A 20,544-nucleotide genomic window follows, 5' to 3' on the forward strand; every position below is an offset into this window, starting at 1 on the left:
CAGGGACAGGGCATCCACAACTCCCCTGGGCAACCAGTTCAAGCAAAACTAAATATCTGTTTGTTTTCTTCTGTACATTCAAATATCTTTCCCTTAATATACAGAATCTGCTTTGTTCCTATAATAAATTTTTGTAATGCAAATACATTCTTCGTAAATATCAATTTCCTGGAAAGAACATTTTTCATAAGTCTCTTATATGGCGAAGAGCAACTGAATGCTATACCAGATTATGTCTGGTAAGCAGAGCAGCCATACAAAGAACTAAACAGAAAATAATCTGGTTTCTTTTTATTCTATGCTGTCCAACAATATGTTAACTAATCCAGGGGTTCACAAAGGGATTTCAAACCATATTCTTTCTGCTGCTTTATAAACTAAAACTTCTTGTTTTTTCTGAAACTCATTCTTAGTTTTCTGTATTTCTATTTAATTTTTTGAAGATCAGAATATATCAGTAGTGCTTTAGCACTTAACAAAGGCAGGAATTTTTTGCAACCTTTTCGGTGTGTTGTTGTCCATTGAGCCAAAAAGTTAAGGCAGCGTGACAGTGACACCAGCAGAAGGTAAATATGTCGAGTCCCAGCTGAGTTCCTCCGGTGTAGCATGTCATGAGGTTTATGCTTCAATTCCTGGCTTCAGCAACCATCTAGGAGGATTTGCTAAGTACACAGATGTCTAGAGCAAGCCGGTGCCTGGGAAATTTGATGTAATCGCATTGCACTATGCAAGTAAAACTATTTTTTTTTTTCTTGAAGGCCAAAAGAAGAGTTTGCCTTCCTTTGTACCAATTTAAAGAAACAACTATTTTCTCCTACCTCTCTTGTTTTCAGCTTTCCATATGCCTCCATAATGATGTGATAATCGCCTTGCAAATAGGTGCAAGAATTGCATTATTCCTTTTAAGGTTATTTCAAAACTGATCTTCTACAGGTTTACTTTCAAGTCCATTGCTTTGTTGCATTCATAAATGAAATTTTTGCTTTGAAAAATTGTCCTGACTGAAATATTTAGCTACCATTCCTTACTTCACAAGCTGCATGTGACAAGTCACATTCATTTCAATTTTCAATGTAACTGATTGTAAATCATTTAGCTTTTAAAACAAATCTGCTGTAAGAGTATACAATTATTCCTAGCAAAGATATATTAATCACCTTACACTTAACTGGTTAAAATTAATTTAGAACAAATATTTTTTCCTCCCTGTCAAGAACTTTCTGAGTTGCAAGGAAGACAAAGGAGGAAAAGGAAGTGCTATTTTTTTCAAACAGTCTTTAAACCTGTTGCCTATTTCGACAGCCCATGAGCCTCTCAAGAATATTTTACTGACTTGAGTTAAATGAATTTAAGAGTGTATCCTATTCTTTTTGGTTCTCTTATTAACACTGTTGATATTTGAACATCCTAAGCAGGACTTTCTTCATAACAACGTAAAAGAAATTGTTTTCCTTGGAAGTAACATTGAGAACAAGAACCTGTTATAGCAAAAATCAAGTGGCAAGAAGCATGCTTGGCAATCATTTAGTAATGACTCTAGCTTACATAAACAAACCCAAAAACATCTATCTAATTCATCTTCCGAACAGGCATGCTGCACGGTTCCTGCAGTAAAGGGACAACAGCTGTTAAAACTTAAGTAAAACTGAAGACAGAAACCAAACTACAGATTATTAGTCTTAACATGCTTTGTTTCTAATACACAGTGTCCTGCTGAACTGTGTTAGGAACAGAGCCCACTGGGCATACGGAAAACACAAAAATATGAATTCTAGCTCAGCAGAACCACGTGCCACCAAGCACATAATGCTTAGTTACGAATGCTGTGAAATACTGTATGCTTGAACTTCCCTCACATTTTTTTCCCTAAACACATACAGTCACAACTCCCAGAGGCAAAATCCTAAGCCAGATGGTTGTGACCCTGGCTAAATGCCCTTGTTCTGATGCCTTGGGAAATTGTATCCTCCAGGCACCAGCCCTGAGCTCTTTTTTGTAGTAATGCTCATTGCTATGGCAGTTACATCTTCACAAAGTTAATACCATGTTATCACCTAGTCTAAATCACTGGTTAGAAACTATCCAACAAATGTAAATCCCTCTTGGAATAAGCAAGTTGAAAAATACTACTGTTCTCTTTTATTATTGCTTATTCTGATATTTCAAGTACTATTTATTCATTCATGCTTAGAGTATAATGTACCATGATTAGTCTCCTATTTCATTTTCCATGCTTCTAGCCTTATAGGTCAAACATCGCCGTGAAATCATGTTTTCTCTAAAAAATCTTGCTAAAAATCTTAGTGACGTGATCATTTTGCCTTCATAATAATATTGTTGGGACAAGAAGAAAACAAAACATCTTATAATCAATTTAATCTATTTAAGTACAAGAAAAAGCATTTGGCGCATTTTAGCTCAAACAGCAAACTATATAGATTATTTATCATTCCTGGTGTATTCCAAGAAGTATCTTCTCCTAAGTTGGACAAGAAGGTGCAGAAGATCAGCCACAATGATAAGTATTTCCATTTCCTTCAGGCACTACTCATTCACTCCTCTATGCTGATACTTCCTTTATTCCCTTTTCCCAATGATTTAGCGCTATCTAAACAGAATCCTTTTGATTGTTCTGTTTATCAGACAATGAGAAATGTTTCAAGTCCTCATAAATTATAAATTATAGTACTACCAATTTCAGAATGTGATTCATCATGTTTCAGCAGCTGTGAGAGGGTCTTTTCCCATATAGACAGTCACATTTATAAAAACTAAATCTTCAGAAAATATTCTTCATGAATGGTATTTCAAAACATTTAACTCACTCAAAGACAGGGTGAATGAAACCACCATGAACAAGGTTATTCGAATGCTAACAGATCATGTCTTTGTAGGAAATTAATATTAGAAGGTATTCATTACTTATCAATCTAGTAGTAGATAGCATAGACAAATATAGACTCAATGTGTAAAGAAGACATAAAAACTATATCATTATGAAACCTGAACTCTATTTAGGTCAAAATCCTTTATTAAACAGATTACCATCAAGTGCGTCACGCATCTAGGATTCTGTTGTATGCATCCCTACTATAGTAAACTTTTCAAGCAGGCAGAATAAGAAATTATATTTGCTATTTGTGTCATGTTGTCCTTTGTTTTATAGAACATGATCATATGATCTTCCATGTAGACCATCATTCAAATATAGGCATTGTTTAGAAGTGACCAGCAAACAAGAAAGAAAGAGGATGTGAATTTTACAAGGCTTTCTATGGATTTTTTTTTAACTCTGTAGAAGTAGATGTCAACAGACTATTGCAAGAAAGAAAAGATTAGTAATACTGTAAGAAGACATGAGGAGGAAACAAAATTAAGTCCAAGTCTAATTAGAAAAATAAATGAATAAGAACCTAAAGTTAATAATCTCCAAAATATCTGTTCCTTAAATGTATTTGGATCTAATAAAAATACAATACTGACAGTATTAAAATTTTTCCTTATCACGGGGCCTACTTTGTAGTCTTCCAAGAGAAATTTGTTCTGCTCTTTACCGAAAGGAGAGAATTGCTCTTTACCGAAAGGAGAGAACAGGTGCTGCCTTCTACCCCTTCCAAGAAAGGTGAGTGGAACTTACCAGTAATCTTTTGGAAAGGAGACAACTGTGTATTACTTAGATAAAGGAAATAAAGCCCCTGAAAAAAATGAAGTCCTTTCTTGAGGCTACCTGAAACATTTTTCTGAAGTTGACAGTGTCTGCCAACTTCGTAATGCAGAAATGGGTATAATGTTTTGCATACAATTTGCAGGAGACCAGTATTGAATATGCAAGTGACCATCACAGCCAGTGAACATGACCCAAGGGCTGGATGTATTACATCTGATAGCAACAGCAAGCAGCAGTCTTCTCTGAGCAACTTGATGTCAGTAATCCATTAATCTGATAGCCTGTATTGATTTTACTCCTTCCATATTTCTGTCCTCACTAAACACTTCAGAATTTGCCAAGGATACTGAGAGTCAAAAAAAAAAAAAATAAACCCACAAAACTTATTTTATCACATCAATCATTTGAACAAGGGCATTCTAGCATTCTATTATCTTTTTACAGGTATATTTAAGATTCTTATCACTGGGATACCCACAGGCTATGAACACTGCCTGCAAAAGTTTTATATCAGTTCAAAGCAAATACACATTTGTGTATGCACCTCTAAATGTCATGAGTAAGGAAAGATAAAAGCAACAGTACTTTCATTCTCTACCACAATTTCAATCTGTGTGTTCCTTATCATTCTCTTGCTATGAAAAAGTATGAGACAAGTCCAAATTTCAATGCCCAAGTTTCCCTAAAAAGAAGCTCACTGCAGTTTACTGCAGGGGATACATCCAGGGAGGTGGGTTGCTGATAACAGAATTCCTAGGAAGTGTTGGTTTATTGATCAGAGAACCACTTAGTAAGTAGACATCACGTTAATTCACCTGAACTAACCAAAATGTTAAGGTAGTCAGGGAGACAGAGACAGGTAAGCATAATTTGAGATGGCATGGGGTATTCCACAAGCCTCTCTATGTCCCTGTCAAGAGCAGCATGGGTCTCCTGAAGGTCTCTCTCCTCTGACACCGCCATGGGGAAAGATTTACATAGGACTCATCATGGATATTCAAGCAATGGAAGTGAGTGTTTGCTGTCTGTGTCAGTTTAGATACCGATTTAGGTGTCTTAGCGCCATGAATTTTTCCCCTCTTTTTCACTATATTCAAAGAGAGAGCCAATACCATCTTTTCCACTCATACAATGTAGCCCTAATGAAATAGTATTTTCATAAATTTGCTTGCATAACTTAGCCTTTAGAAAATGACAAGTAAAAGAGCCACAAGTACTAATCATAAGTAACCATTAATCACCCAGAAGTTACTACAATCAAGTTTTGCTGAGTTTGCTTCATTTGCTTCATTCGTGATGGGAAGGAAATAAATCCCTGGAAATTTTCTGAATCCTCTAAATATGTGGTTTCCAAACTAGAATTCCAGCCTCTAGGTATAGTCATAAGCTTCCAAGAAATCAGTGCTTTCTCATAATTAACCTAGCACCATGCTTATATTATATTACTAGTTTGTAATTGAGATTGTAAACCCAAAACAGCTAGGAACAAACACCCACACATGATGTAAGTGCAAAATTAACCATTTTAACAATACTTTTGGAATAATATAGATTACAAAGATGGTTTTTTTGGTCCTGTGGCTCTCTACAATAGAGGTATATTTTATGTATTACCACCTAAAAAGTTAGTTCATCTATAGCTTTCTCTTTATCCAAGTTTTGATTCACTAGTTCAAGTTACACCATTCAGAAGTTAGAACACCATTTCCAGCTTTGGAAAGAACACAGAGATTAACTTCAGAAAGCTAAATGAAAATTAAAAAGAACACAGCAGATACAGCTTGTAATGAAATCAGAGCAGTTTTACTTGCCTGAATTAATAAGAAAGTTAAGAACTGTTTATAGTTTGCTACAAGTTGTGTATTTTCTGCTCCGGTACCCTCAGATATGATGTGATGCAAAAGTATACATGGAAAACTATTTTTCTTTCCTATTAATTTATTTCTACGATCCCAGCATTCATAGCTGGTATCATTTCATCAAATAGGGTGTCAGTCATGGATATGCAATATCTAGGGAGGAAGCACAACTCCCAAAACTGCCTCACCAAGTCCTTGTTGCACATCCAGTGAGACAGAAGACTTTTTACTTTTATACATCTGCACTACGAGGCCTGAAACAAACTATGTTCAAAAACTTCTGAAGACATTTCCTCAGAGGGAGCACAAAATAACTGTTACCCCCAGTACAACTAACCCTATGCCAGAGTTTTTACTCTACCTTTCTGTGAGAGCTTCTCCAGGATGATCCTTAGGCGCTGAAGAACTGAGGGTGAAATGTCGTATTCGTACATGTCTATTACTGGCACTCGCTGACATCTCCCAAATAGTCCGTCTGCAGGAAAGAGAAAAAGAAAAGGAAAAATATACATTTCATTTTCTGAGAGGAAGAAATGTGTGATGATATGCGCATTTCCAATGTATCCTAATTATATACTGAAGGAACCTTTTAAAAGACACTTTTAAAAGCTATCAAAGGACTCCTGAAGTCACAAGACATGGTATTTTCTATCAAAATAAATAAATTCTGGAAAAAATATTAGTTGGAGGAAGACTTTGTTGTACAAATTATATATATGGTTTATTTTACAAAGTAGTTTCAGAGTTTTGCTTCCCAAATCTTTTGATGTAAGAGTTCTTTACTGACAATTCAGTGGGGGAAAAAAATTAACGTTCAGCACCTACTATGCTGCAGATGAAAAGTGCCCCATCCAGAAATATAAATATTAATTTGCAGAAACTATAAGGATTTGCTGAAACATTTTTAATGCAGGAGCTGTGCGTTAGGCAATAGTAAATGAGAACTGAATCCATAATGGCTAGCAAAGGCTCATTTCAAGTACCCTCTAATGAATGCAATAAAAGAAAGCTGCTCACAGAACAATGAGATATTAATGTGGCCTAATTTATTTAGCTCCATTCCATTTGTCTAAAATGACAGACTCTTCTCATCAATGTCTTTTCAAATCACACCTTCTAATTAATTTAGCTTCTTATTAGTCTTTATTTAGAGAACTGTTCATTTTGAGACAAGCTTCCTGTGTATGTGTGGGAGGAACAGGGAGTTCAAACATTCAAATTACCTTTCTCTCTTTCATACAAAAGATTAATTCAGAGCCTAGGTGCTTCACATACAATCTGACCATCTGCAATTCTAGGCCTCTGAGAAAGAAAGTGGCTTCATTTATTGTTCAAAACAGTTCTCTTCTATATAGTGATCCAAAGGAAGCAATTTAAATGCAACAAGTTTAATTAGCAAAATATTCTACTGCAGTACTAGTTTTAACACAGTAATTACTTCAGCTCTGATACTGCATCTCTGCTCAAAAAGGATAGCTATATCAGATTAGCAGAAAATAACAGTAAGTATTAATTTGCAAATGTTCAGTACTTTCTCTGCTACTTCACAGACCCAAAGGACTACAAATGGGAACTACTGGCCCAGCTGTTCACTAAACACAAACAATGGCATAAAAGAAAATAAAACAATCCAGGATGCTGAAAAAGGGCATTATTAGCCTTCATTGTTAAACACAAATACCTCATTGAAATTAGCCAACTTTCTCTTTCTTTGCCTTTCCAATCCTCCTGTCACTTACCACTGCCAAATTAAGTTAATTCAAATTAAAAACTTACCTCTGAGCCTAATTTTGCTACTGGAAACTGTGTTTAATTTAGAAACTGCATACTCAGATCTGGTTTCTTTTTCTGCCACATAACATATAAAGCAGTCCAACAGCAGATTAAAATATTCATTTCCTTTTAAAAACCCATTGCAGTTGGAAATGAGAAAAGTATATCAATATAAATACCAGCCACTTATAAATGAATGGATAATAGGAATAAATAAGGTCCTGGTTCAGAAAGGAATAGAAGAACATTTTGGTGTTTAAGAACAATATGGTTCAAAATGAAACATAACTTGATATAGCTGTCTTTATTTTCGATTACCACCATTGCTGGCTACAATTAGTTAGGACAAAATCTATGTTTTTATAAACAATTACAATTCTATCTTTTTTAAGGACAATATACCTTAAAAATAATTATACTCTTAATTAAGAGTCCATAAAAGCATACACATTCAGCGTGAATTAGTTTTTTGTGTCAAGTTTTTTTGTGTCAAAGTTCTCTCCACAGATGCAAAAGCTAATTCACTCACATAATCTAAGAGAGACTTAAGCTTTTTCTTCTAGAACCAGAGTTTCCAGAAAGCTTTAACCGACTGTATTTGAATAGAACAAAACGTATTTAAATTCTAAAATTAACAATTAGCATATGAGTCTGAACCACAATATATAATCTATCCAAAAACACTGGAACTGCTTAGGGAGAAACTGCAAGTCACTTTAGCTTTTGTACTTGAAATATGGTCATAATAAGCACTGAAGAAACTGCAATCACAAATAGCGCTCAGCTCTGCTAAATGCAGTACTAGGCGAGTGGAAAAGGCATAGTGTGCCCCAAGGAGCAGTTGGCAAATACCATCTCTAAAATACAAAGGGTTTTCATAGCGGGGATTTCAGTTGGATGGGATTTGTGCAAATAGTAGATTTCATAGTCCAGTTACATAGGGTTTTTTAAAAAAAAAGTAAGAAATGTCCTAGGTTTATCTATTTTTTTAGGGTTTTCTCTTTTTCTGGTTGGTTTGGTTAGGCTTTTATTATTATTATTTTTTACTTTTTTTATTTGATATCAAGGTTTATGTAGCAAGATTTAAAACCTAAAAAATTAAAATGAGGTTGAGGATTTGATTTTCAGGTACTTTATAATTAAATCTCCTTAAATGTACGTATGTTGTGGGGAAGAGCATGCAGGGCAGAGCGATGTTACAAAAAAAGTATTTGTAAAAGTTCCCTGTCTCCTTTTTCTTTCCAAGAAATCTATTTGGCAAATGTGACCCAAATTCAGAATTTACTTTGGTACAGCACAAAACTCATTTTAAATTAAATTATAGGTTAAAACTAAATTGATGTTTAAAACCTGCCTAGCCTAATCTACCATGGACTATCCCAAACCACTGTGATGTTTACAGTGAGTAAATACATGGTTCCTCTTTCCAGATCAGCTGCACCCACCCCCAGTGTGGGGCTGTTGCAGTGTATTGGTGTCTGAGCTCCATCATGTATCCAGTTGACCTCTAACACTCTCCAACGAGCAAATAGCCCAAAGCTGTCAGGAATCCAAAAGGAAAATGGAAAAGCTCCCAGATTTTACAGTAAATGTCATATGACAGAAGAAGTTCAAAGCATGAGTGATGCTTTAATATCCACCATTCAAGGAAGAGCCCTGTATGCCTATGGCTGTTACAAGTGTGTTCATACTGAGCTTACATTAAAATTGTATTCTGAGAAGGAACATAATACACAAAAGACATCTGCTCTTTACACATGCGCAGACTGAGGCAAGGTTGAGACAACCAATCAATATATACATATGGTTGCTATTAAAGTGCTGTCATTTGCTAACCATTAGCAAAAAAGTACTATCTGATATTTCCATAGTAATATCTTAGAAGTTATACTTAGACCTGGAAACATCTGCGTTAACAGCATGGTAATGTTGACTTTTAGACAGCTTCTGTATTTGTTTCCAAAGAAGAGACTAAAACAGAAGAATAATACACCCAAGTTGATGATGAGGTGCTTCTTTATGTATTTGGCTACTTTGCTAATAGGTTTAATATTTGAGAAAAAACGCAAGTGTAAATTTTTACAAGCTGTTATTTAAAATACTGAATTTAAACAAATATATATTACAAAGTGTGATGTTAAGATTAAAGGACACAAATTTAATGTATCCCAGGTGCCCAAATAAGATCTCACATAGTGGCAGATGATCCTTTTATTAGAAACAACACCCTGGGGCATGGTCCATGTATTTACACTGAATATTTATTAACTTCTGCTGAAAAAGCTACAACTGATAGGTTAAACTGTGAAAAAGCCAAAACACAAATTCTGGAAGGGTGATTTTTGGGAGAGGTTTAGAAGCAAATGGAACACACTCTATCTAAATTCATCATTATTGCCTATTTGACACAAATTAATGGATGTTTATGGCCTCTGTTACCTACTGAGGAAGAAAGCACCACATTACGTTCATAACTGACATCTAGATATTGAGTTATGTAAAAGGAGAGCACAAAAAGAGCAGATTGCTCTTCAAGACCAGGTTGGATGAGGTTGCCCATGGCAGAGGGTTTGGAACTGGAAAATCTTTAAGGCCCCATCCAACCCAAACCATCCTATCATTCTATGATTCTATCAAAAAACTATAGTTTGAAGTGGTTTTAAGGAGTTCATTGCACCAGCATGTTCAGTTGGTAAGGCAGAAAGGCATTACATGTTTAACAGGTACTAAAAAGTCTTTGGAAATTTACATTGAGTGACCGTCTTTACCTTGAAGGCAAGACCATTTGTGGACAGTTGATTCATTCAATTATTTTAAAGTAGCATTTCCTGTAAAGAAAAAAAAAAATCCCTAATGTATAATAAATTGTCCATGGCTAGAGAAAAATATCCCATCCTGCAACCAGAAAATATGGCTAACAATTGGCAATAAGATGTGTAGAAGACTTGGCGCAGTTTTGAATAATACCAGCAAAAAAAGAATGAGTTATCGTCAAGTGTATTTTGCCACTGAGCTATGAGGACTAGTGCAGACACTGGACTTTGTCTGCAGGCTGACAGAAGTTTGATAGACATAAATTAAAAGATTGTGGTCTGCAGCAATTAATTATTTAGACATACATGCAGTGAAATTTTCACATGGTGCTGACAAGTGACCTTTGCAAAGGAGCCTTTTAGCAGATGCTTTGAAACACCCAGTTCTTCTGCTCTTCAAACTTCCTGCAGCAGCTAGGGAGGAAGTGGCTCTCCAGGCCATGACAATATTCACATACATGGGTTGATCAACATTTTAGCTCCCATGGTCTAGCAGCCTGACAATTGTTAAAAGATTTAAATCTTTTAACATCTTAAAACTTCCTGTATAAAAGGTAAGTTTTGCATATTGCAGGCATTGTGCTTTGTTCCTGTGTCATAACGTAGACAAGAAAACCCACAGACCCAACAGAGTGTCAAGCAGTATCTGTTGCCACTTTTGACAGAATCATTTGTGCTCCCACATTCAGAAGAGAACTTCCTCTAATGTTTCTGAAGAGTTTTCACTGCAGATTATTTTTCAGCAACTTAACCTTCTGTGAGAAAAAGGATTCTTCTCACTGAATATGGACACTACTTCACACTCCTTCTGCAAGCTACTGGCTTAAGGCGCTGTAAAGTGCAAGAGTAGTCCAGGACTAATGGAAAGGCCAGTGCTTGATTCCTTTTAATCCAAGCTTAGAGCCTGAGCTGCCTACTGGAAAGATAAAATAATTTTCCAATGAGAAGCATAATATTTGCATCTCAAAAGTTTCAAGGTCACAGACGTTAAATGTTCTAGGAAGCATGAAGGAAATTGTTAAAGTATTATGCTCATATCTCCCTGCTATTTCTCTCCAGTAAGGTGTTTTCAAAATCCCTTTCCAAAAAAAAAAAAATTAATGTTACAGTTCCTTGAAGAGGACATTAAGTTCCACAGCAGGAGGACACAGTCTACAAATCCACAGTCACCATTTACAAGTAAGCTCTTCAGCAAACAGCATAGTTTTAATATTCTATTTATTAAAAAAGAATTCTTCATAATCTATACCTCTACTTCTACATTCCCTGTGCAAGTGAGGTAGATGTCCTGCAGATACAGCAACGACAGCTTCAACAGAGTAATTTCTCATGCAACTTTTTGAAAATATTACTCCAACGCTTCCAAACAGCAAATGCTTACAAGTCTCACTGCAGCAGTTCATCAGAAAAGCTGCTGCTTGCAATCACGGTTAACTTTGCAAACATTAAGCATTGCAAACCTGCAGTGCTCCACAGAGAATGCAGCCTTCCTAGGAGACAATCTCCCCGTATTAAACATTGAAAACCTTTTCACCATTTTATTCTGCTTATCTCTGTGCAGCCTCAGTAGTCCTTTGTTATTTCCATTTCGGAGCAGTAATAGTGGCATCTAGTGGACACTTTTTGTGCTTAGGGATCAGTCCTGGATCATTTACCTTCCACTTTTATTGCTTTCAGATTCATTTGACATCATCTTGAATACATAGCCATGCAGATACAGCTACCCTTAGGCTTCCCTACACTAATGGCTGATAGGCAAGTGGAATTTTTTAAGGCAGTTATTTAAAATTTAAAAATACAATACATGGGGGTGGAGGGGAGCAGAAAGGCTAAGACAGTTGTTTGTAGAAGTAATGCATTATGACAAGTAACCAAAGAACATACAGATTATATCAAAAGGAGTATGTTGCGGTATTCTGCTTTGGCTAGTGTGGGGGGTACAAAATATTATGCAATAAAAGTAAATCCTCAGCTGTAAGTAAAACACAATGCATACTTTTTGTAGATTTATACTGTAAATATAACAGAAACACATTAAAGAGCAGAAAATAACAATGTAAGACATTCTAAACTTGAGGATTTTTATCTGACAAAAAATACCATGCAGTGAATACTCTTACAAAGAGAGGAGTAAATACACTCATCCTTAGTTACCAAATAATCTGATGCCTGGAAGGTAAAGGTAACTTCGTAAATTCTCCTGAAATCCAGACCACCTACCAGTCCTATTAAAGGACTCTAACAAGATTTAATGCCTTTTCTCACCTCTTTGGACACAGATATTTAAGGAAAGATAGTGGATGACTGATCTGCTTTCAACCCAGAATTCCTAAAACCTTTGAATATTTCTGCTGATTGAAAGAATTGGATGGCATGTTAATGATTATCAAAATACTCATATTAAGAGATAAATGTTCACATTAACAGCGGCATTAGTTAGCTGTTGTGTACACACTGTGATAGGGATGGGATTTGCAAAGCTCCAAATCATCCCAAAGCATGTCCAAGAGCAAATAGCTCATCTGGGGTTTAGTCTCCTTGTCTCAAGGAGTAATTCTTAGAGCAAGTTCTGGAGGACTCTCTTCTTTCATCAAAAATAAAAAAAAAATATATATGACATTCAACAGAGGGGAAATGCCATTTCAGGAACAGTTTCTGTGCTAACCTGCTAATTTAAGTAGTGGATTGTAGGGTCCCAAAATATTATGCACATTTGCACTTGAGAGGGTTTTTAAGTTAAAACAGAAATATGTAAATTGTAGAGAAAGCAGCTAAAAAAATCCTTCTCTCTTGAGTACAGCAAAAAGGGGGAAGGAAATGAGCATGAAAAAGCTAGCTGCAGTTTAACAAAGCAAGGAGAGAGCATGCTTGCCATGAAAAGAAGTTCTGCTTGCTTCCAAAAAGCCCCTAAGTTAAGTTATTCAAGCTAAGAGAATGAGAGGTCCAGATTTCAATGCCTACTTTCTGTGATTCAAAGACCAGAAATGAACCTCAGTCTTAATAGGTTGTACATAGGCCCCTCAGCCTCAGAAATAATGGCCGTGCCTTGGGAGGAAGGGGCAGGAGGGAGTTTAAGGAGAGGAAAAAGTAGAGATGAAAAGAAAGCAAGTCTTTAATTTTTGCCAGTAGAGCTAACATTCCAGTTGAATAATTCTTGACTAACTTGATACTTCATAGAGAATCAACCTTGAATTTTCCACAGCCTAGGTAACCATGTGGAATGAAAGCTGTACTTTTTGGCTCCATGATGAGGACAAGAAAAGATGACAAACCAGTGACTGAATCAGAATCTTCCACATCCAAATGACTGCTGGAGTTTGTAAGCCGCAGAAACCATCTGCCTCTCTTTTTAATCACAGAGGGCAATCCAAACTTGAGAAAACTTTGACAAAAACCCAAGAAGCTCTAATTGTAATATATTAAGAGGACTTTTCTAAGAAAAGTTACATATTTATTATGAGCTATGACATCTCCAAGAAAAAAAAAGAGCTTGCAATTAAAATCATTTGAACAGCAACTCCTTTTTTTTTGGCAATAGTGGTACTAAAGAGTAAAGAGAAGAAAGACTTAAACATATAAATCCTTCTTCAAAAGGAAAAATACTTTAAACTCAAGTGTAAGTCAAGTATTTAGCAGGGTTACAATAGAGCACTCTCTTTTTCTTCAGCATATTTAGTCACTGGGCTGCAAGATTAACACCTAGGTTTATACTTCACATTTTTACATCTTCATTAGTGAGAAATCTGAACCATGTACTACTATCCCCACCTACAAAAGGCTATTTTTTTTCCAGAAGACAGAATGTTTCACCAAATTGACCACACCATTACCAGAAATATATAAATAAACAAGAGAAGTTCAGAGAAAAAGGAAACAAAGGAGGTAGCCACATGGATCCTTAAGCACTGAATTATCTGATCCTTTATAGGAAAACATTAAAAGTTGATTATTTATGACATTATTGGGAAAAATTGAGTGAAAAAGACAAAAAAAATGAGCACTGAATCAGAAGAAGTTTCAAGCAGGGAAACTATTCTGAAGCTGTTCAGATCCCTCTCGGAAGAGTAATGGAACTCCTGTTGCTTGCACTGTTTAAAATTAAGCCAGAACAATGGGGAATGATGAAACATGAAAAATTCTCTTTTACCCAATATGCATTTACGAACAGGGGTTACTGGAGGGACTAAGAATTTATTTATGGAAGAAATGAGATGCAAATATACTAATGTTTGTTTATGCGCACTAATTTGCGAAGTATCACTGAGATGTACTTCAGTCACTTCAAGGATCCCCATTACGGTTTTGGCTGGTGCCAAGAACTTCTCTGGTCCTGGCAACATCTTCACTGTGTGACCAGAGTATAGCTGCTCTTGCATCTTTATTCCCAAGGCAAAAATAATTCTGCAAGGAAACACGTTCAGCAAAATGGATTTCTTCATTAATTTTCATTTAGTATTTAAAACAAAGTAGCGGAAGCTTTAACTTGTGCTGTCTAACTGCCAAGAGCTCATACTATGAGTTATTTATTATGAGTTTGCAGGAGACAGTGTTCTCATGAAAACGTGAGTAATGACCATTCCATTCACATTCATCAGATGCGGTATCTAGCAATTAGAGCAAATTTGGTATATTTCTGACCTTTGCCAAACTTGAAGCTTTCTAGATCTTTGCAGGACAATATTTACCGAGACAGCAGATTACTTTTGTAATCTAAGATATTGAATTCAATCCTAAATAGAATTGACTTCTTATGTGCATGAAATTATAGTAATAAAATTCTCCATCTTGTTTCCTAGCTGCAAAGTATTACAAAACTTATGGAAAATTATGATATCCCAACCTGAATACGTCAGCAGAAATTTTAAATGCATTCCTTCAGGAAGAGGAGGGGGAAACCTTATACACTAGGGTAACTTCACAAGGTGTCTTACCCTGTGGACTAATTAATATTGGTTGGAGATATCTCAGAAATCTCTGCACTTTGTTCAAGTATGAAATATCAGCACACTTCTAGAAACCCTGGCACATCAAGCTGCCTCTGGAAGCTTGCACATGGGCACTGGAACCACGGAGAATCTCACCTTAATCTTTGACAGAGGGATGCTGACATTTTCTGCTTAACAGTCTGGAGAGAGTGAAAACTGACAGTTTTCCAGAAAACTATACTTTAAAATAGCTAAATATGATGTTACATACCTAGGATCACCTATCTGAATCTGCAGCCAGGAAAGTTTTTCCTGTTAGAATGAGCTAGTGGTCCAGGCACAGCTGTCTGCCCCCCACCATGTGACAGAGCCTCAGCACTGCCCTGTTGCTTTGCTAGTAGGAGTCGCTGAAGGGCATAAAATGTTACTGTCCTCCTCCTTCAGACCGCAGCAGTCAGTCTGACAATACCAGGGCAAAATTACTAATAAGGCTTGTAGATATATGAACATGACAGCAATAAGTTGGAATAAAGAAATTATGTCATTCAGTATGCAGCACTGGTGAGGTCAGTGTGGGAATAGTGTCCAAATTTTAAAATGAGCGATAAATTTTGGAAAGGCCCTTGAGGGAAGCAAAAGAGATCATCTACAGTTTGGAAAAAGCCTTAAGGTGAAATGCCTTTCCCAGCACAGAAGTCTTCAGAATAAAGGATGGTCTTTCGTCTCTGTAAATAAGCCCACAGACAGATGAAATTATATGGAAACAGAGATCTGGAATAGGACTGGAGGCACTTTCAGAAGTATTTAATTCTCAGTTTTGTGTTGCAGTTCATAACAACTTCTAGGACTTGCAACATCTGAAACTATGGTAAGAATGGATCTGAAAAGCAAGGGCTTTCTGCTTTTGCAATAGGTGTGAAGACCCTCCAATCACGTGAAACCTGCAACTCCAAATTTCTTCTTAAATTATTCACCAAATACATACAGCTCAAGTAAATATTTAACATTTGATCATAATTATGAAGTTGTAATGTTCCTTTTAAAATAACATCTACAATTCATAGAATCATAGAATAACCAGGTCGGAAGAGACCCACCATATCATTGAGTCCAACCATTCCTATCAAACACTAAACCATGTCCCTTAGCACCTCGTCCACCCGTGCCTTAAACACCTCCAGGGAAGGTGACTCAACCACCTCCCTGGGCAGCCTGTTCCAGTGCCCAATGACCCTTTCTGTGAAGAATTTTTTCCTGATGTCCAGCCTAAATCTCCCCTGGCAGAGCTTGAGGCCATTCCCTCTTGTCCTGTCCCCCGTCACTTGGGAGAAGAGGCCAGCACCCTCCTCTCTACAACCTACAAGCCATAATTTAACTGGAGTTTAGAGAATGAATTTAAGTTGTTCACCACTTTAGATTCTTTTACAATTTGAGTGGATAAGTACAGAAGTTGTATCCTCAGCGTATAGTCTTCTTAAAAGAAGACAGAATAAATCAGAATAATATTGAACAAAGTATTCGTGCTACAAAAGGAAGAAATACCTGTTCATCAAAGATGCAAAACTAAAAAAAATTCAAAGTCAAGACTACAGGATTAGCAAAAATACCAGCCAAAATAATACTTAACTAATGAACGCCATACTGTATCTTTCTAAATTTCTCCCTATACAATATTGCTTATAAACTGCTAGATTCTTGCTTGAGATAAAACCTACACAGAGAACAATATATCTGTTTGTTGCCTCTTATGCTACAGCTGAATGCTTTTCCAGACAGAAACCATCATTTTTTATTATGTCTTGATAGTGCTAACAAAAAGGGATTGTAATCCTATGTGAGGGAAAATGCCTGTACCCGAAATCTATTATTCTAACACTTCTCCTGGATTACTGAAAATAGTAACACACATTTAAATAATATTGCTGAATTTATGACACTTATTAGGTGGACAACTATTCACCTGGACTTCTGCACAAAGACTACCTTTCTAAAGCTTGGCACCTCAGAGTTTCACTGTTTCGCCACTGATTTTACCATTCCCAGGTTATTCAACCAGCCAAGTCTACACCCCTGTTCTTGCCAGCAGAAAGGTTTGCAAAGGGAGAGCAGTTCCATGGTGGTGGTATGGACATCACTGAAGATCTCTCCAAAGGCTAATCTGTAAACAGAACTGCATGCTCAGTAATGAAAAGAGAGAGAGGCCAACATTTTTAAAAAAGTAAAAGGAAATGAAACATGAGTCCTGAGAAAGGAAAAGGCACCAGCTTCTATCCTTAGCCATATTTCTGCTCTAATTTTCCAGCGAATAAAATGCTTCTGTGATGAAATGTAATTTGGGTATGCTGAAACTAGAAAGATTTCCAAGCCACATCCAGATATAAACAGTTTTTGATACATTCAGAATTATTTTTATATACAAGAGCATTTTCTCCCAAAAAAAGTCATCTACCAAAATTGTCACTTTTTACGTTTTAATCCAACTTCTGCATACCTAGTAGCTGCAGTAATTTCACAGCATATTTTATGTATTTCTTCAGTGTCAATAAGAACAAGAGCCAAGCACAACTGTTAAAAATATTTTCTTCTATTTTTGGTGTTTATGAATGGAGGATGTAGGAACAGGACGTTCCATGTCTCTCACATCTGGAGCATCACCCTCGCAAACAGAAATGTTCACCCTGAAGTCAAGAAGGGGAAGTCAAGAAAATAACCTCAAATTTAAAAAAAAATCAACATTTTAAAGTCAGCACCCTTAGTCTTTTGCACAGAATTTTTTGCTACAAAGTTCATATTCTTCCTAAACCACTGACTGCTGTCATATTTGGTGCAACTTGTTATGGGTGGAAAGATAAGCAGCAGGGCAGCAAAAAGAGGAGTTTTATCTATGGCAGCTAATCTCCTCAATCAACAGCACTCAGCTCTGCTTAACAGCCGTTGCCAAGTAACAGGGACCAGCTTTTCTTATCGGATTCATAATGTTTCATTGACTATTCAGACTAGAATAGAAAGCTGTGACACTCAGGGTTATAAGCAGCACAAAATGAAAATGACATATTATGTGGTATGAAGAAGAGAAATCTTTTAGCCCTCACCTTATCTGGATGGTGATTGTTAACAAAAAAAAAATCAAAAAACAAAAAAAACCACCAAAAAAAAAACCACACCAAAAATATCGATCGTTTTCTCCTCTGCTTATTTTAATATCACAAAACAAACAGAAAAATACATCAACATAAACAAGATTTTTTTTTAATGTTGTTGGCAGGTCCTCAGCAATTCACTGACATTACTGATACTTCATATACAGGGAGACAAGGGCTGTGCAGATCCCTATTACTTTACTGAAAAGCAATTCAAACATGTTGCTTATTCTAAAGCTACTGCAGCAGCTTCAATGTGATGAGAGAAGCCTTCTCACAGCAGGTAGGATGTTCCTCAAACCTGGATAACCATGACCAAAATAAGAAAATTATAAAACCGACAACATTACATTTCTTTAGCAGTATTACTACTGTCTCCTGCCTTCATCTCTAGACAGAATCTGATTTTCTGTTAGAATATTGATACTATTCTTCTGCTAGAAGGGAATAGCAAAGCCTTATTCCATCTCTTCTTATTATGATTCTTTTATTATAATAATCTTTTCTGAATATCTGGTTACCAAATTTTGAATCTGGGGCTATCCAGAATTATGATGAATAGTAACTGTCTTTGTATTACATGTTATAATCAGCATATACAGAATTATATCATTACCAACTGCAGGAAAAAGTGGTAAATAAGCAAGAAAATATGCTTAGACACATTCCTTTTATCAGAGAACTTGACAAAATATTGCCTAAATTAGAAAATAAATTTGCGCAGCTTGTTCAATCCCAAAGAATGACCATCCCTAAGCCATCATAACCAGAGAGCTATAACCTTACAAAGTTTTGTCTTTGATATATATATCCATGCCGGGAAAACGGAAGGAATATACTGCAACAAATTTTACACTCATGGAATTCTGTCTTTCACACAAAGTTCAGCTTTGGGTTTAAGGTGAATATTGATAAGCATGTGAGGTTGCAAGTACATCTGAAAGATATGTTACCCGGTCTGTTTCTGCACAAACTCCAATGTATTCAGTTACTGTTAAACACATGTCTAAATTTAAATTTATTGTAAGCCTCCCAGTGAGAAATAACTTCTGAGATATGCTCCCAAAAGCTCACCACTCTCACTAGTACACCTGCAGTTTTATCTAGACAAAGTATTTAGAAGACACAGAGAAGGGTAATCAATATCTTCACCTATTCATCTTCCATTTTTAAGGTTAAAGAGAACAGAGACATTTCAAATAAGAGAAAGTATTATTTCTAAAAACAAATAAAGGTAACATTTCTTTTCATACTAAATGGCTCGAGTTTTTGCAAAAAAAAGAGTTTTAAATCTGATTCAGCCCACCAAGCATTGCATAGGAGATTGGATAGGTAAGTTAGAAGCATACTTGCTACAGGCTTCCTCCAGAGCTAACAAAGAGAGAGGGGGCACATGCTGAAGGCAATTTGGCTAAACTAAAATCTAAATCATTAAATTGAACAGATACATGTCTTGATATGGATAAAGCCTCAAGGCTTTGATGATTGGATTAGACATAATGAAAGAACAAACTATATAAAAACCTGCCAATTCAACCTTAGCTGAGATGCTTTCACCCAGCTTGACTTTTCAGCTAAAGAACAGTGAGAAGAGGTGTTACATCTATTTCACTTGGCTTGAGTACAATAACAAAATTTTAAAAAGTTCAGCCTAAGGTTTTTCTTCTATCACTCAAATAAGCAAATTTATAAATGTATTACTAATTTAAATCTGTTGATTTATCAGTAATCAAATCTATTTGAAATTATTACTATTTGAATAATTTATGAAGCATTATTTTAACCAATGTGGCAACACCCAAAAAACACCTTGTGCTTCCAAACATATTTTCTTCACTATATTCCCATAAATATATATAAATGATAGAAAAAAAATGGGAACATCCTTAGTTTTGGTGTGTAAGCCTTTAGCTTTTTGCTCTGAGCCAAGGAAAGAGCATTAAGATTTTGGTCATGGAGAGGTGAAATTGTTCATTAAAAGCAAATGATGGCATAGACTGCAACAGGCCAAAAGTATTTCATCTTTTCATCTCAGAAGCAAATGCAGCCTGATATAAATGAGACACATTTTCAGTCATGACCACATTGTGTGTTGTAGAAGCACTGCAGATGATTGCAACGTGAAAGTTTCAAGTCCCACCAGGAAGGCCGCACCAACTTGTGGAGCCAAGCACCGTTGTGTTAGGACACATCACCTGAGGTAGCTTCTTAAAATATTACTTCAAGAAAAAGAACTTATTCTCTGGTAGTTCATAAGAGTTCCCTATCTTAAAAATCCATTTAAATTTCTCTTGGAATAATGTTCAATTGTTCCTTTACTCCTGTGCCATATCAATAGTGACATTACTTTTGAACATTCATATTAGG

The 20,544-nt window shown here is 36.0% G+C and overlaps 1 protein-coding gene across 1 annotated transcript in view; it reads right to left on the reverse strand.

Moving 5' to 3' along the window:
• Positions 1 to 20,544, reverse strand: part of PTPRN2 (protein tyrosine phosphatase receptor type N2) — a 652,986-nt gene that overhangs the window by 476,906 nt on the left and 155,536 nt on the right. The window contains exon 3 of the mRNA XM_069859311.1: positions 5,888 to 6,001. Within this exon, the coding sequence (XP_069715412.1) occupies positions 5,888 to 6,001 (114 nt within the window). The remainder of the gene's footprint in view (positions 1 to 5,887; positions 6,002 to 20,544) is intronic.

The sequence above is a fragment of the Phaenicophaeus curvirostris genome, chromosome 6 (genome assembly GCF_032191515.1).
Source record: "Phaenicophaeus curvirostris isolate KB17595 chromosome 6, BPBGC_Pcur_1.0, whole genome shotgun sequence".
NCBI lineage: Eukaryota > Metazoa > Chordata > Aves > Cuculiformes > Cuculidae > Phaenicophaeus > Phaenicophaeus curvirostris.